At 33.1% G+C, this 14,832-nt stretch overlaps 1 protein-coding gene across 1 annotated transcript; it reads left to right on the forward strand.

Annotated features, from left to right (window-relative positions):
- The first annotated feature begins 5,245 nt into the window (after positions 1-5,245).
- Positions 5,246-14,097, forward strand: LOC111393966 (beta-adaptin-like protein B). The gene is made up of 15 exons (XM_023019759.1): positions 5,246-5,515; positions 6,040-6,237; positions 7,815-7,928; positions 8,066-8,316; positions 8,917-9,052; positions 9,215-9,394; positions 9,477-9,569; positions 9,647-9,858; positions 9,982-10,045; positions 10,140-10,319; positions 10,932-11,024; positions 11,465-11,844; positions 12,000-12,189; positions 12,269-12,472; positions 13,586-14,097. The coding sequence occupies exons 1-15, from the start codon at positions 5,429-5,431 to the stop codon at positions 13,883-13,885; spliced, it is 2,682 nt and encodes an 893-aa protein (XP_022875527.1). The 5' UTR covers positions 5,246-5,428; the 3' UTR covers positions 13,886-14,097.
- Positions 14,098-14,832: the final 735 nt, after the last annotated feature.

A 14,832-nucleotide genomic window follows, 5' to 3' on the forward strand; every position in this document is an offset into this window, starting at 1 on the left:
AAACTCTTCAATGTTTGCTTATTGTAACAATTATTTTCTTAACTTTTTCATCAAATTTTAATCTCAACCTTCCGTTAATTAGAACTTCTTGTCCTTGATGATGATTTATATAAAAATATTTTATTTTCATATTTTAAAATAAGGGAAAAATATTTTTTTGCATTCTTTATTTTTTTACTTTTTAAAATATGATTGAAAAATAAGTTATTTTACACTATTTCAACGGACTTTTAGATATAGAATTGTTATTAAATACAAAATGTGTTAACTAATAGAAAGTTTGATGATAAGAATGATATGAAAAATTGTTGAAGATATAAGTGAGCAAAGATTAAGAATTTTAAATGCAATTAAAATATAGTGTAAGAAATAAAAATTATAATGTGAATATAATTATCATTTCTGCAATTTAATAACTTTGTAAAGGTACCTCTGTCTTTAGCATTTGAAAAGACTATTGTGATGAGTAAATGGTAAATGGATAATTATATTACCACTATAAATTTTACTAAGTGCATCACAAATTTCTTATTTACTAAAATATCCTTAAGTAAAATTATATGATCATTACAATTTTAATCCCAACCTTCCGTTAATTAGAACTTCTTGTCCTTGATGATGATTTATATAAAAATATTTTATTTTCATATTTTAAAATAAGGGAAAAATATTTGTTGGCATTTTTTATTTTTTTTACTTTTTAAAATATGATTGAAAAATAAGTTATTTTACACTATTTCAACGAACTTTTAGACAAAGAATTGTTATTAAATAAAAAATGTGTTAACTAATAGAAAGTTTGATGATAAGAATGATATGAAAAATTGTTGAAGATATAAGTGAGCAAAGATTAAGAATTTTAAATGTAATTAAAATATAGTGTAAGAAATAAAAATTATAATGTGAATATAATTATCATTTCTGCAATTTAATAACTTTGTAAAGGTACCTCTGTCTTTAGCATTTGAAAAGACCATTGTGATAAGTAAATGGTAAATGGATAATTATATTACCACTATAAATTTTACTAAGTGCACCACAAATTTCTTATTCACTAAAATATCCTTAAGTAAAATTATATGATCATTACAATTTTAATCTCAACCTTCCGTTAATTAGAACTTCTTGTCCTTGATGATGATTTATATAAAAATATTTTATTTTCATATTTTAAAATAAGGGAAAAATATTTTTTTGCATTTTTTATTTTTTTACTTTTTAAAATATGATTGAAAAATAAGTTATTTTACACTATTTCAACGGACTTTTAGACATAGAATTGTTATTAAATACAAAATGTGTTAACTAATAGAAAGTTTAATGATAAGAATGATATGAAAAATTGTTGAAGATATAAGTGAGCAAAGATTAAGAATCTTAAATACAATTAAAATATAGTGTAAGAAATAAAAATTATAATGTGAATATAATTATCATTTTTGCAATTTAATAACTTTGTAAAGGTACCTTTGTCTTTAGCATTTGAAAAGACCATTGTGATGAGTAAATGGTAAATGGATAATTATATTACCACTATAAATTTTACTAAGTGCGCCACAAATTTCTTATTCACTAAAAATCCTTAAGTAAAATTATATGATCATTACAATTTTACTCTCAACCTTCCGTTAATTAGAACTTCTTGTCCTTGATGGTGATTTATATAAAAATATTTTATTTTCATATTTTAAAATAAGGGAAAAATATTTATTTGCCTTTTTTTTTTTTTACTTTTTAAAATATGATTGAAAAATAAGTTATTTTACACTATTTCAACGGACTTTTAGACATAGAATTGTTATTAAATACAAAATGTGTTAACTAATAGAAATTTTGATGATAAGAATGATATGAAAAATTGTTGAAGATATAAGTGAGCAAAGATTAAGAATTTTAAATGCAATTAAAATATAGTGTAAGAAATAAAAATTATAATGTGAATATAATTATCATTTTTGCAATTTAATAACTTTGTAAAGGTACCTCTGTCTTTAGCATTTGAAAAGACCATTGTGATGAGTAAATGGTAAATGGATAATTATATTGCCACTATAAATTTTACTAAGTGCATCACAAATTTCTTATTTACTAAAATATGCTTAAGTAAAATTACATAATTAGAATTTTAATATACTTTTTATTTAAATAAATTATCGTTACACCACAAATATAAAGCCTAAGTGTAATTATATTACCACTACAAATTTTACTAAGTACACCACAATTTTCTTATTTACTAAAATATCCTTAAGTAGAATTACAAAATTAGAATTTTAATATACTTTTTAATTAAATAAATTATTGTTACACCATAAATATAAAGCCTAATTTTTTTTTATTTCTTTTTCCTTAACATCTCATTATTCATAGTTTTCCCAACAGCTTTTGCCTTTTTCCATGACGACAAGATAATCTTTTCCCTCACGGTAAATGAATTTATTTTTCAAGTTTGAAAATTAAGAATCTGATTTTTTTTGTTGAGTTAAACAAAGTTGTTATGATTTTAAAACAAATATGTAAGATTATGATTTTTAATTGTTAAATGGGTTTATGAATTTACGCGTATATATACTCACCATAATTTCATGAATTGCGTGCATTCGTCATGTGGGATATACACAAGTTGCACCGCTCATTATCATGATTGCATGTATATAGATAAACCGTAAATGAATTTGTGTATATATAAGTGCGTCAGTTTTCGGGGATTTTTGTCTATGAGGTATATGAATTTTCGAACGTTATTTTTAATCAACAAAATTTTTTTATTGTTATATTGTATTTTTTTACACAATCGTAATAAATTTAAATATTTTTATAAGGTTGTTGTCGATAAAATTTCTTAATTTCCACTTAAATGTGTTTCCAAAATAGACTTCCAAGATTACATTAAAAATTCACATTTCAAATAAAAATGGTAACACAAATAAATTACTGACAACTTTAAAGGATCCTTTTAGATATATTAATTGTTTGTGACAAACATTCAATTTATTATGGGATGGTGTTCTTCACCGATCTTCTGGTTTCAATTGCTATGAAATAAATGAAGGGAAATTTTTAGAAACTAAGGATTAATATTAGTGATAAGTACACCACAATATTATATTATGTTCTTTTTCAATTTTTTTTATTTTTATTGAATTAAGAGTATAATTGTAAATTTATTGTAGTGTATTTATTTAAAATATACTTTAATTGTGGTGTAATTACAATGGGATGTAATAAATAAAATTTGTAGTGGTAATATAATTAACAATAGTAAATTGGGCTTCCATGGTGAATAGTAAATGGGAAAAATTCATAACACGAGGGTATTATTTACATCAATTCAAAAGTTAAGTAAATAGTTTGAAAATTCAAAATTCAAGTATATATTTAATTAATAAATATATTTGTTAATTAAATATAACTTAATGGTCACAGATACACAATTATATATCACAATTTATTTATTGATCACATATCATCAAATTAATTAGTCACAGATGATTTTGAAGCCACAAATAAAATTTTTTATAGGTCATAGTTTATTTCGATGTCACAAATAAAAAAATTAGAGGTCACAGATTATTTCAAAATCAAATTAATTGGTCATAAGTTAACAAAATTTTAAGTCATAATTAAATTGTTGGTCATAGATAACTAAATGATTGGTCACATATGCCAAATAATAGTCACAATTTAATAGTTAGTCACAAATAATCAAATTGTTGTCACATGCACCAAACGTCCCACCTCCGGTCCAAACCTACCATCAATACTTGGTCGCAAATCAACTAAACAGTTGGCCACAGATGATATCCCACGCCGCCCCTGCCACAACACCACCACAACCACCGACAACAAAACAAATGACCACCATCACACAATCGCCGCCTACACCCCACAACCGACTCCGACACACCAGATAACACCACCTACGGATCAAAACACCTGCACAACCACCGTCTTTGCACCATCACCACCATCACCATTTGTAACTTTCGCCTGCGAAAACCACCAAAAATTTGACCAGCCAGATTGACTCCAAACCACCCTAAAAAATCTAAAGCGACGACTACGACGAGGACCACCACCTAAATCCACAGCATAGCACCACCACCTCACCACCATGACCACCACAACATAAACACTAATACCAAACTGCAGCAACATCATCAAACAATTGTAGCAACATTGCCCCAAAAATTCGACAACCACACACCGTCTAGTCACCTCACAGAATCGATCAAAAATCGAATACATCATTAGTTAGAAAGAAGCCAGATTCCCCAACTTCAATTAAAACAGATTTGTCCCTATCCACCTCTCCGCAGCCTGAGAAATGCAAAGCCCCTTTAGCACATGCTTTAGAGATGCTGACTGAGTGAATGAGATCTATCAACTCTCATTGGCTTCTTCGAGGGATTTCTTGGCGAGTCCAAGAGATGTAGAATCGCTGTTGCGACAGTCGCTGCACCTGCACTCAAAACGATAGATGTGTTGACCAACACAAAAAAAGAGAACAAGGTGTCATCACCAAAGAGAGATGGAGAAGAAGGTTGTTTGGTGGTAAAGGTGGCTGGCGATCGAAGAGAGAAGAAAGAAGTGAGAGAGAGAGAGAGAGAGAGAAGTGATAAAAAAGAGAGAAAGAGGAGAGACGAAAATAATTAGGGTTTGGAAGTTAAATTCAATAGGATGGATGGAATTGAATGGGGGTAGGTGAATATTTAACCCTTGTTTGAGTCCCCTTTTTTTTGGGAAGAATAAATTTTTGAATAGTATATTGATGGAAAATGTGTGGTTAAAAAATAAGAGAAAATTTTAAATTTGATTGTAATATTATTTTATTGAATAATGTGTGGTTAAAATGATGTTAAAACACTGTTAAAAAATATATTTTTTCAAAAGAATGAGGCTCAAACAAGGGCTTAATTTAGTTTTCTAATATTATTATTAATATTAAAATTTAAAATTTCACCTGATTTTTGAATAAAAAATCGTTAAACTTCATTTTTGAATTGGAAAATTTAAAAACCTGCTTTGGTGTAATTTCCTCATAGTAAATTTGATCTGGCCATTTTGAAAACTCTCCCTTAAATTGGTGGTAATTTGAGAGGTGCAGTTTAGCCCTTGTTGGGTGGCCATTTGTTTTGGAAAAATATTATTTTGAATATTGAATTTTTGAAAAATGTCTCTTTAAAAATGTAAATTTTTTTTTTTAATTTATTATATGAATGTGTAATTGTAAATGAGCATATAGAAAAAAGATTTTAAAAAAGTGGTAGACAAACAAGGCTTACCATTAAATTGAACGAGCGAAAAACCGTAAAATACCTTTATACCAGTCTCCGAACTCTCCCCATCCGGCTTTTCTAGCCAATTCCATCGCTGTTAACACTGCACCACCGGCAGTTCCTTCTGGAGTCTTCTCCATTGACGAGATATGAGTGGGCACGATTCCAAGTACTTCTCCACCACCAAAAAGGGTGAAATCCCCGAGCTCAAAGAAGAACTTCATGCCCAATACAAGGTCTTTCATCGCTCTCTCTGTCACTATTTCTGCTTGTGCATAGCTGGAATAATTGTAATTATGCTTTTGATTAATTGTTTTTAAACTTTGATTTGTGGAAAAATTTGGATTTTACATGTTGATCTTCTTTTATTTGAGTCTTGATTTTACTGCTATTCCTATTTCTCCATAGATTTGGTGTGCATCGATGTCAGATCAATTGATTTTTCGGTTGGATTTATGATTTTTACTGCATATTCGATTTGCATTTGGTTTATTGATTTGTGCCGTTCTGAAGTACTCATTACTCGATGTGATTTGGTTCGGCATATCATTGTTTCTACCGTGAAATGAAAAAAAAGATGGAGTTTATGTTGTATGATTATTCATTTTTTTGTACTACTTGAAATTTTAACCTAAATTTTAATGATTTGTGATATGCACGATGGAATGATATAAAAAAGAACTAGCTCTTGTCAGTGAACTTTGGTCTTTTGTACTGGGGTTTGTTACCTTTATTTCCGTTTCAACGCTTCTGGATGCAGGATAAGAGAAAAGATGCTGTTAAGAAGGTAATTGCTGCCATGACAGTTGGGAAGGATGTGTCCTCACTCTTCACGGATGTTGTCAATTGCATGCAAACGGAAGATTTGGAGCTGAAAAAGCTTGTGTATTTATATCTCATCAATTATGCTAAAAGCCAGCCTGATCTTGCTATACTTGCAGTGAACACGTTTGTGAAGGTAAGATGCAACTAAATTTAGTCTTTTTCAAATGGTTATATTATAATTTTTGAATGTTGTTATCAGTATGTATACAGCTCAAATACCATTTGCCTTTTAAACTGTTTTAGGTAATTATTTTGCCATCAGTCATATTTTCAATTAACTAGTGCATTTTTTTACTAAATCTTTAAAATGAACCAAGTATTCTAGTTCTTATTCCGGCTAAAGGTTTTTCTTAGAATGGATTCCAATACTTGCTATCCTTGGTTATATAACAAGTAAACAATTTAAAAATATGCTGGAAAAATGATGATTTTCCAATTAATTAATTTATCCAAATAATTCAATTTCATAAACATAGCTGACTCTAGGGACACCAAAAAAAAAAAAAAAAAAGTAATATATATATTATATAGCCCCCGTTTGGTCCCCATTCTTGCCAAATTTTAATGGTTGGAATAGGTTTTTTTGAATAATGTGTGGTTGAAAAAGAATGAGAAGTTTTTGATTTGCATATAATATTATTTTATGAAAGATTGTGTGGTTGAAAATAAGAGAGAAAGAATGAGAATGAGAATTGGGGCCAAATGGGGGCATACACACACACACACTAAGGCTTGTGGATGGGTTACTTTTGTTTTTGATAGGAGGAATATGGAAAGCCATGGTTACATGGACATAAACTGTGGGGATGAATGGGAAGGAAGAGAGAAAGAGAGAGAGAGTCAGGTTTAAGGCTTTCTGGAGTTTGAGATTATCCTATTTAGTATTTAGAGGTAATGCAGTGGATGCAGTCACTTCTCTGACCCTGGAGAAAAGATTAGTCCTATTTCTCTGTTGTGTTTGGGCACAGTAATTCTTTTGTAGGGTCAACATGTCTTAAAAAATTTGTTACTTTGTCTTGCTTATTTCACTGTTTGGTTTTCATAGGAAAGCATCCTATCCATTTCAATCAGCTTCTTTTGTGCTTCTTATTCTGTTAAGGAGTCATAGAATTAATTTCCAATTCTTGGCTTGATTTGCTGGATTATCTTCTCTGCTATTCCTGTTTATATTTTCTGGATAGTTTATGTCATAATAGCCAATCAGCTTTTACTATACCATACAAATGGCTAAACATTTCAGTATAAAGGAAGTATCTTGCTGTTGAATTCACAACACAAGAAACCAGAAAAGAGTCGCCACACACACAGAACAATTTCTGAAAATTGATTTAAAATAACAGAACAATTAAGTGGTTCGAAGTACTTCTCCTACATCTGCCGGAAAATCTTTCAGGCTCCTTTTCTCATTAACACCAAGAAAAAAAACAGTTCACTTATTTACAGGAACTCAACTCAACTGCTTTTTTTTTTACTGTAGAAAAACAATCAATTAGAGAACCTGTGTTACGTGGCTATCAGCTCTTGTTAACAAACTAACCAGTAACTGCTCACAGACAATGGACGCATAACTACTTGGCAAGTGTTAGCTGAATAAATTAGCAAAACCAACACTTGCTGGAACCTGTGACTGAAATTTTCTATTCTGTATTCTGAAGTTATTATGACGGGGCTGTCATTGATGGATTAATTTGTATGGACATGTTTTTGTAGGATTCACAGGACCCAAATCCTTTGATTCGTGCTTTGGCTGTAAGGACCATGGGCTGCATTCGTGTTGATAAAATTACAGAATATTTATGTGATCCATTGCAGCGGTGTCTCAAGGTCACTTCATTATTCCTTATCAATCTTGTTTTTGCAGTTTTCTACGCTTTTGGTCATTTTACTTCATCATGACTGGAATATTGTACTGCTTTGTCCAATAACTGTTAACTGAGTAATACTATTTCCTTCAATCTCAGGATGATGACCCATATGTTCGCAAGACGGCTGCTATATGTGTCTCTAAACTCTATGACATAAATGCAGAGCTAGTTGAAGATAGAGGTTTTCTGGAAGCTCTCAAGGATTTGATATCTGATAACAATCCAATGGTTGTCGCGAACGCTGCTGCAGCGCTTGCCGAGATTCAAGAGAACAGTAGCAGACCTATTTTTGAGATTACTAGCCACACACTTACGAAGCTTCTTACCGCTTTAAATGAATGCACTGAGTGAGTTATGGCATGGAAATGTCTCGTTGGCAATTAATTTGGATGATGAACTCATACATACACCACCCATTTCTACACACATAGACATCCATATCTGTACATGTTTATGAAAGTTTTTAACTTGATGTTCAATTACTACTAATGTTTGTGTACTAATGCTTGACGCGCACCTCTATGAAAGTTACAGTTTAGAATATATTGACTGGCCTTCATTGTTACAATGTCAGAACTTGACCTGAGTTATTACAGAATTGAAGATTTTTCTATTATTCTACGCCAAAGTCTTCTGTTGTCTGCAATTTCTGATATGAAGTTGAATTTAAGTATCTAATTGTTGTCAGGGAGTTAACTGCTTAGTTTTAAGTTTGCCGACTATCTATTATTGGCTGGTAACTTGTGGATTAATGGCTAATGTGCTTACATCTCATGTTTGGTAAATCTTGTTTATTCCATCTCATATTTGGATTTGCAAATAAGATGCACTTTTAATGTTTTGTGACGCCTATCATTTCTGAACCATAGCAGTTGCATGTGATAATTAGACAAGATTTTACTTTTGGTTTGCTCAATGAATCTGTATTGATATGATACCAACTATAGGTGGGGTCAAGTGTTTATATTGGATGCCCTTACCAAGTATAAAGCAGCTGATGCCCGTGAAGCTGAAAATATAGTTGAGCGAGTCACTCCGCGACTGCAGCATGCAAATTCTGCAGTTGTTCTTTCAGCTGTCAAGGTGATAATCCTTTTTACTTAAACTTTCTTCCATACTATTATTAGCAAGTCTTTCCAACTCTAGCTGATTTTCTTTATTTTTCCTTCTTAATATTACCATTCATCTGTTTCTTTAGCAATCATAATTAGTTATGTTTCTTCTTTCTACTGAATGCTATTACAGTTGATCCTTCTACAAATGGAGCTAATCACCAACACCGATGTAGTTCGGAATCTATGCAAGAAAATGGCCCCTCCGCTTGTGACATTGCTTTCTGCAGAACCTGAGATTCAGTATGTTGCATTGCGAAATATAAACCTTATTGTACAAAAACGGCCTAGTATCCTTGCCCATGAAGTTAAGGTAATTAATTGCATATGCAACTTGAGTTTGTATTATAATGTGGCTGTAAACTGATAAATGCTGTGTCTTTTTTCCCTCCTAGGTGTTTTTCTGCAAGTACAATGATCCAATTTATGTGAAGATGGAAAAGTTAGAAATCATGATAAAGCTTGCTTCAGACCGAAATATAGACCAAGTAAGCTGACTTTAATTTGTGTTTGTCTCAAATGGGTTCTGTTCCATCTTCTTGCTGACTTGGATCTACACTTACAGGTCCTATTGGAGTTCAAAGAGTATGCTACTGAAGTAGATGTAGATTTTGTCAGAAAATCTGTTCGGGCCATTGGACGCTGTGCCATCAAGTTAGAGCGGGCAGCCGAACGGTGTATTAGTGTCTTGCTTGAATTGATCAAGATCAAAGTAAACTATGTTGTTCAGGAAGCTATTATAGTGATTAAAGATATATTTAGGAGATATCCCAACACGTATGTATTCTTCTTTTTGTGGGTCTTATCATTATGTTCTTGAAAGGGCAGTAAATATTTTTACCAACAGGTGTTCAAATAATTTTGTCATCATAAAGTTTAACAATTTCATTTCTCTGTCAGCTATGAGTCCATAATTGCTACGCTTTGTGAGAGCTTAGACACCTTAGATGAGCCAGAGGCAAAGGTATTTAAACGAGACATGAAATATTTGCTTCTCTTCCTCTATGTTTAGTTCAAGAATTAATATTCTAAGTTTTTTACTCATACTTCTTCTACAGGCATCAATGATCTGGATCATTGGTGAATATGCTGAAAGAATTGACAATGCTGATGAGCTCCTGGAAAGCTTTTTGGAGACTTTTTCTGAGGAACCTCCAGAAGTCCAATTGCAGCTGCTGACAGCGACAGTCAAACTTTTCCTTAAGAAGCCAACTGATGGCCCACAGCAGATGATTCAGGTATGCATTATTGTCTCTCCCACAATTCATGGGTGTGAATTGGGACTAGCTGTGGCCAAGAAGAGTTTTGACTCCGGAAAAAAAGGATAATATGGTAATGGTTGAGTTTATTTGTATGCATAATGCTCCTCCCATCTTTGTGCAATCAGATTAGAAGTTTAGCATGCAAAGGGTTGACCGTGTTTATAAACCTTTTGTTACAAAAAGACCATGAATTTGAATTCTATGCGTGAATATGCACATAGCTTAGTGGCTGCATCAGTATCAGTAGGTCAATTACAACTTACGGAACCAACGAGCTACCTTCAGAAATCATTGAAGGGTTGATCCTGTCTATAAACCTTCTGTGACAAAAAGACCGTGAATTTGAATGCTATGCATGAATATGCACACAGCTCAGACGCTGCGTCAGTGTCAGTATGTCAATTACAAGCTTACAGGACCAATGAGATACCTTCAGAAATCAATGACAAGGAGAAGCTTACTAGATCTTTATCTGGAAATACTGATGCCTATTTTGATGATTTTCAGCATTTACAGTTACTGAGTTTTGTGCTTCTTGATCTCATTTTTTGCTATATATTCTCAAAATTGACTTGATCACCATAATAGGTTGTTTTGAACAATGCAACTTTGGAGTCTGACAACCCAGATTTACGAGACCGTGCATACATATATTGGCGTCTCCTCTCAACTGATCCCGAGGTTTGTATTTCACTTTTGTTCGAGTTTTCACTTTATAAACTGCTGTTTCATCACTCAATTAGATTTCCATCTTCTTGTTCATTTTGGGATGTGAAAAGAAGCTTTACCTGTTATCGAAGGTCACAGTAGGGATTTTGCGGGGATAAGACAAAATAGCAACATTGATAGCATAGGATGCGAAAAAAGGATTGGCGAAACCTATCTTGTGATTCTTTTTGCTGCTTTCTCTTTTAACAAATTCCATTTTCATTTCTTCCTTATGCATTATGAATATGATTAGTAACGATGCGACTATTTTCTGGTTTGTGTACACTATCTCCTGAGATCATGCGTAGTTAAGATGGCCAATTTGGATCGTAAAGCCATACTTTGGTCTAAACATCCATGTTTGTGTTTATATGCATCTAATTGGATTTGTTCTCTCTCTCTCTCTCTCTCAGGCAGCAAAGGATGTTGTTTTAGCTGAAAAGCCTCTTATTGGTGACGATTCTAATCAACTTGATCCTTCTCTCTTGGATGAACTTCTTGCCAATGTTGCTACATTGTCCTCTGTCTTTCACAAACCTGCTGGTGCATTCGTAACACGAGTAAAGACAGTGCAGAGAGCCGAAGAAGATGATTATACTGATGGAACTGAAGGAGGGGATTCTGAAACACCTGCCCATGCATCTGATACTGGTGCATCACCACCATCTATCAGAAGGCAACCAGCTGCTGCACCTGCAGCTCCTCCATCCATGCCAGATTTACTTGACCTGATGGGCTTGGATAATGACAGCATTGCTATTGTATCTGTTGATCAGCCTGAAGCCCCTTCTGGGTATGTAAATTTGAAGTCAATCATATGCTTCATTTTCAGATAGCTTCCTATTAATCTATTATGCTATCTGAAATTGCTATAAGCTGTTACTTAGTGGTTTGCTTTCACCATTCCTGTTGTGTGTATAATCACTCACAGACGCCTTCCTATTTCAGACCACCTTTGCCAGTTCTAGTACCAGCATCTTCTGGTCAAGGTTTACAGATCAGTGCACAGCTGATCCGAAAAGATGGCCAGATATTTTACAGCATGTTGTTTGAAAACAACTCTCAGATTCCCCTTGACGGGTTTATGATTCAGTTTAACAAGAACACATTTGGTCTCGCTGCAGGTGGACCACTGCAGGTAATTACTAATAGTAATCAACAAATGTATGCCTTTTGTCCGTCTCTCCCTTCTAAATTGACTTGCGGTTCTCAATCAGGTTTCCACATTGCAACCTGGGGCATCTTTCAGCACTCTTCTGCCCATGGTTTTGTTCAAGAATGTTTCTCCTGGTCCGCCGAGCCAACTTCTGCAAGTTGCTGTGAAAAACAGTCAGCAACCTGTTTTGTACTTCAAGGATAAAATGTCATTGCTGGTATTCTTTACTGAGGATGGAAGGATGGAGCGTTCGACTTTTCTTGAGGTAATTAGTTTTCTTAATCTTTGTGCTTAGTACCTGACATATTAGGTAAACATAATTGGACTGGAATCTAATAGACAATTGACAAATATTGGCACATGATTCTCTTAATCCTATGCAACTTTTACCAGTCCATGACCCATATGTTTAAGGTGATGTGATCAAACTTAAGCGCCCTGTTTGAACCACATTTAAAAAAAAAAAAAAAATACATTTTTAAACAGTGATTTGATATCATTTCAACTACACATTCTTCAATAAAATAATATTACATGCAAATTCAAAATTTTTCCTCATTTTTTTTTATGACCGTGGATGTTCGAGCCAATTTACGCGCACCTCGAATAATCTCACGGGGCCCTAAAGTTTACAATCTGGTACTCATTTTAGTGGCCTTGAGGGAACTTGAACCGGTGATCATTGGAGAATAAACCAAAAGCCTGACTACTGAATTATACCTCAGGGTTCTTTTCCTCATTTTTTAACTACATATTCTTTACCAATCTACTGTTCCAAAATACATTATTTCGAAATAAGGTGGTTCAAACACACACTTATATGATCTAAACGGTAGAAGAGAACTTTGGGCTTGTTTGGCCGCACTTTTGACAAACCAAGAGTTTCTTCAGAGACCTAGAAGCTGCTTTTAGGTCCATTTGGATAATTTTTTAAAACTACTGAATTATACCTCAGGGTTCTTTTCCTCATTTTTTAACTACATATTCTTTACCAATCTACTGTTCCAAAATACATTATTTCGAAATAAGGTGGTTCAAACACACACTTATATGATCTAAACGGTAGAAGAGAACTTTGGGCTTGTTTGGCCGCACTTTTGACAAACCAAGAGTTTCTTCAGAGACCTAGAAGCTGCTTTTAGGTCCATTTGGATAATTTTTTAAAAGTGCTTCGTTTGGTTGTAAAGCTTTTAGAGTAAACTAACTCAATGTGGCTTACTAAAGCTCGTCTATAAAAGTCAGAAGTAGAAGCTCTGCTGCCCTTTGTAGGTTAATTGAAATTACGTTCTAGGAATATTTTCCGCCATGCAGTTCTCGTCATGTAGTCGTGCACGTTAATTTGCAGAAATTGATGCTTTTTCACTTCTCCACACTGCAGATGTGGAAATCACTACCGGATACAAACGAGGTTTCTAAAGACTTCCCATCAATTGGGGTAATTAGCATTGAAGCAACCTTAGATCGGTTGGCAGCATCGAATATGTTCTTTGTAGCCAAACGCAAGAACGCAAATCAAAATGTGCTGTATGTGTCGGCCAAGATTCCTCAAGGAACCCCCTTCTTAATCGAGCTTACAGCAGTTATCGGTACGCCTGGTCTCAAGTGTGCAATCAAAACTCCAAGCCCGGAAATGGCCCCTCTTTTCTTTGAAGCCATTGAGACTCTCCTCAAGAGTTGAGTATGCTTTTTCTCCACTTTTATGTTACTTTCTTAGTATGTCCTTATTTTGTCTGTTGAGATGAGATTTTTTAAATAATTGTAATTTTTTTGATATGCCCGAGCTTTAAGGTTTTTTTACGGCATGTTGCATAGTACTCGATTTTATATTAAAGAACATAAAACAAAGTTAAAATTTTATTAATTATATTGTCTAGTCCTTACTCATATTGACTCATTTTCGTTCCTTTTGCACATTTACGGTATTTCTAGTATCAACATGTTGGAGTTATGCATGTTCCTTTTTTTTTTTTTTGTCCCAATTGGATAGCGGATTTTTTTTTTTAATTTAATTATTTTATTACGAAAGTTCTTAACGTAGTGCACGGTACACCATATTAAACCCCTAAGAAAGTAAATGCAGATAGCAGAATGGGGATCCCACTTTTACGCCCCCAAATATATTTGAAATCTCTATCTTCTCCTGCGCTCCAGCTGCATCGAAGAAAGAGCGGACTTCAAACCAAATACAAATTTTCACATAAAATTTTTCTTTTCAATTACGGGCTCATATAATCTACGCGCCACTGTACAAACGAAACAGAAGTAGGCAGTGTTTGCCAAATGTTACACCCTGATTCAATAGAAAAATTGAATTTGGATTACTCAATTCTTGTATAATCGCAAAGGGCACAAAGTAACATTTATTGGCAACTTACTGAAATTTTTTAGAAATAAAAAAGTATAAAACTTAATTTAAATTTGATCTTATTTTTTTTTTAAGAACTAACAAACAAACAGAGCCCTAAACTGAGGGAGTTCTTTTACTTTGCCAGGATAAGACCCGACAGCTGTTGTACTTAACACGTGTACTTAGTGTGTGTTCCTTATTCCTAGTTTTACCGATTACTTCTTCACATCATACGGCTCGGTTCGACTCGGGCTTAAAGTTGAACATTGTAAGTTGAG

The sequence above is a fragment of the Olea europaea genome, chromosome 4, assembly GCF_002742605.1.
Source record: "Olea europaea var. sylvestris chromosome 4, O_europaea_v1, whole genome shotgun sequence".
Classification (NCBI taxonomy): domain Eukaryota; kingdom Viridiplantae; phylum Streptophyta; class Magnoliopsida; order Lamiales; family Oleaceae; genus Olea; species Olea europaea.